At 43.9% G+C, this 3,957-nt stretch overlaps 1 protein-coding gene across 2 annotated transcripts in view; it reads right to left on the reverse strand.

Moving 5' to 3' along the window:
- Nucleotides 1–3,957, reverse strand: part of epha5 (EPH receptor A5) — a 50,704-nt gene that overhangs the window by 44,613 nt on the left and 2,134 nt on the right. For both annotated transcript variants that reach the window (XM_025062615.1, XM_025062614.1), the window contains exon 2: nucleotides 223–287. In XM_025062615.1, coding sequence (XP_024918383.1) covers nucleotides 223–287 — 65 coding nt within the window. The remainder of the gene's footprint in view (nucleotides 1–222; nucleotides 288–3,957) is intronic.

Raw genomic sequence — 3,957 nt, forward strand, 5'->3', positions numbered from 1 at the left:
TCTAGTTATGGCTGGAAACGGCAGCTTTGATCTTTGCAGACGAGTTTTCTGATTTCTGCGGCTTTAATTAACATTTCAAAGAAAAGTGAACGACTGATGTGTTTATGTTTTATTGTCAGTGTGAATGACATCATCAACGCACAAAGGCCACGCGTCGGCCCGCGTTCACGTACGAAGGACGACAAATACTGTGAGGATGTTGAATAAAACATGAGAACTCACCCCGTTCTTGGGGTACGCCACCCATCCCAGGTCCACCATGACGGAGCGAGAGTCCAGCAGGTTCACTGTGGTGAGAAGAAAACATTCTGTAAATCCTCCAAATGTCTGACGTTCAATTTGGTCTTGGGTTTAAAAACTAAAGGTCAACATTGAAGTCGCCTTCGTTGTTTTTATTTTTTGTCATCGTAGAATTCTTTTCTTCACTTCAACAGAAGAAAACAAAGACAGTAGAATAAATAATGTTCCTCTTCCTGCACTTCAACATCCCTGAAGGTAGGAGGCGCTGGTGGGGCCTCTCCTTCAGGGTAACTGTGCAGCTCAGTGCTAACTAACAGGTCCAGAACCGATCACCCATTGGTCAGCCAGCTGCCTGTCGTGGCTCAGTTGTTAACGACCACAACTTTAATTTGTCGTCGTCCCACCTGGGGACCAGCGGGGGTGTTAGTGCTCTCTCAACAAACCTGGACTGGGATTCGAACCTACGACTCTTCAATCACAAGACATCTGGAGTGTAATAAGTTAACAACGCTGGTCATGAAAGAAGAAACAAGAACAAGAACAAGAACAAGAACCTCTGTCTGATGGGTTCATCTCTGAGAAGTTTGAAAACTCCAGCCGTCCTCGGGCCTGTCCTTATTGATTATCAATCATGGGTTTTAAGCCCGGTCTACACACCAGCCCGTGGGTCTCGATTTGCTTTCAGAGCAATTTCCAACTAAGCCCCCGATGGAAACCGTTTCCAGCAGCTTAATAAAGGCTGGAATTAAAGGAGCGAGTCAGGGATTCTCACCCACCACCCTCCCCTGGTCACAGCGTCGGACTCTGAGATCCGTCCTGTGGAACCATTTCTCTCCGCAAGTGAATTTGGATTTGTTTTCAAGCAGAATTTATTCTGTAAATGTGGAGAAGGATGTTTGTTCCACCAGGACAGAGTCACAGTCACGTCGACATTACAGGAGGTGAAACCAGAGCAGGAGAAAAACCCACGCATCACTTTTCTTCTTCTCTTTGGTGATAACGTCGGCGGTCGGTCGATGTCGGACTCACTGTAGACAATACGACCCACAGTCACTTCATCAGGTTTATGACGTTCATGTGGTGGTAACGTGGACACTCCTATTGGCTGCTGATAAAACCACTGATGAGTCAGAAAAAACAGACAGAATCAAATCATTCCTTCAAGGCCGAGGAGTGGAGGTGGCCACGGGTTGAACCTCCTTTAATTAAACTATCAAAGTTTTCTCTACAGTCCGACCATCAACAGTCCGACCGGAGTCCGACCGTTGATCCAACATCCACACTTCAAAGAACAAAGACTGAGAAAACGTGTGGACGGACAAATGTTCAACCCCGTTTTTTTTGTTTTTTTTTTGGTCGTCTTCTTCTATATCATCTCACTCTATACCTTCAGAGTGAATTTCTGAGTGGACGATGAAAGAGAGCGTATGGAGCGGAGCGGGAATATAAATGACCTGCTCCAGACACGGACACTTCCTGTCCTCAGCTGATAAAGGTCACACAGAAAGAGCAGCAGAGTTGATCTGGTCTGATCGATCAGGAACCAGAACCTGGTCCAGAGTCAAAGACCTAGACCCGGTCCAGAGTCAAAGACCTAGACCCGGTCCAGAGTCAAAGACCTAGACCCGGTCCAGAGTCAAAGACCTAGACCCGGTCCAGAGTCAAAGACCTAGACCTGGTCCAGAGTCAAAGACCTAGACCAGGTCCAGAGTCAAAGACCTAGACCCGGTCCAGAGTCAAAGACCTAGACCAGGTCCAGAGTCAAAGACCTAGACCTGGTCCAGAGTCAAAGACCTAGACCCGGTCCAGAGTCAAAGACCTAGACCCGGTCCAGAGTCAAAGACCTAGACCCGGTCCAGAGTCAAAGACCTAGACCAGGTCCAGAGTCAAAGACCTAGACCCGGTCCAGAGTCAAAGACCTAGACCTGGTCCAGAGTCAAAGACCTAGACCTTCTCCTCTCTGGGCGTTTACGGAACAACTTAAAAAAAAAAAAAATTCCACAAATGTTGGACCAGAGCCGTCATTTCTGATTAATCACGTTTTTCTAAATACTGAGACGAATCACAGCAGGTCGACGTGTGTGTGTGTGTGTGTTAGAGCAACATATTGATCTTCATTAAGAAACATCTCCAGAGTGGAATTTATGTTGTTTCCTGATTATTAATGATCATCACAATAAGTCACTAAAGCAAAGTAACATGAACTGAACCTGAATTAAAATAAAATAAAATAAATAACTGAACATTTTAAAACTCTAATGCTTTAGCGACATTTTAGCCTGGGATATTCTAGCAACATTAGCCTGGGATATTTTAGCAACATTAGCCTGGGATATTCTAGCAACATTAGCCTGGGATATTTTAGCAACATTAGCCTGGGATATTCTAGCAACATTAGCCTGGGATATTCTAGCAACATTAGCCTGGGATATTCTAGCAACATTAGCCTGGGATATTTTAGCAACATTAGCCTGGGATATTTTAGCAACATTAGCCTGGGATATTTTAGCAACATTAGCCTGGGATATTCTAGCAACATTAGCCTGGGATATTCTAGCAACATTAGCCTGGGATATTTTAGCAACATTAGCCTGGGATATTCTAGCAACATTAGCCTGGGATATTTTAGCAACATTAGCCTGGGATATTCTAGCTACATTAGCCTCGGACACTGCAGCGTTTTTCACTAAACATTCGAGGGAAACTCTCAGAGACGACCTCTGACCTCAGCAGGACCAGAGTTTGGACTCGGAGACAATTGGTGGCACAAAGGTCGGTCCTTGTACCAGATGAGGTTCCTGTGAGGTTACCAGACACACACACACACACACACACACACACACGCCGCTCCACGGAGAACAATAAAAGACGTCCTTTGAAGGTGATCAGAGGACTAATTCGGCCGTAAAGAGCAGATAAGAGGAGCTGAGGTGGATCACAGTCTCACTGTGGGGATCAAACCCTGTCACATGACCCTGATCAGCTGTGACAGCCATCTACAACCCCAAACCCCCCCCCCCCCCCCCCTGGTGTGGGTCAGTACTGCAGCGGGGTTTATTTGGACTGAACAAAGAATAAAGACATAAAAACAGTTCTAGTTCACAACATGATCTGGTTGAGGTTTTTTATTTTTGTTTTTTGTTTTACATTTTTTTAAATGTTCAAATCTCAATTAAGTTCAGCCTTTAGCATTTTTTTTCTTTGCCATTTTTTGACTTTCACCTATTTCCTGAATTTTAATTTTTTTTTCCTCAATTTATTTTGTCTTTGATCTGTGCTTTATTAATATCTACTTTTGGTTATTTATTTGACTAAACATTTATTTTCATTTAAGGTTTTTTACAGTGTTTTTTTTTTTCAAAACCTATTTGAATATATTTGGACACTAAAATATATAAACTATTTTTTTTTGTAACCAGTCTTAAATTGCCCTGAAAGAGAAGCTGAATTTTTCTGTCCACAAATTTAATTTTACTGCATTATCTAGATTTTTTTTTTTTAATTGTTAAGAATATTTCTGTTTCCCTCCGTCGTGTCGTCTCAGGTTTGACTGTTGGATTCACTGACTCGACCTCCAGCCCCGACACAAACTCCACCTCTTCAAACCATCTACTGTCCTCGTCTGATCAACTACACGACCAGAGAAAAGGCCGAGCGGTTGGATTTTCACAACCACCCCCCCACCACTCCGCCTCACACCACAGCGCAGCCGACAAC

The sequence above is a fragment of the Cynoglossus semilaevis genome, chromosome 14 (genome assembly GCF_000523025.1).
Source record: "Cynoglossus semilaevis isolate Cse_v1.0 chromosome 14, Cse_v1.0, whole genome shotgun sequence".
Classification (NCBI taxonomy): Eukaryota; Metazoa; Chordata; class Actinopteri; order Pleuronectiformes; family Cynoglossidae; genus Cynoglossus; species Cynoglossus semilaevis.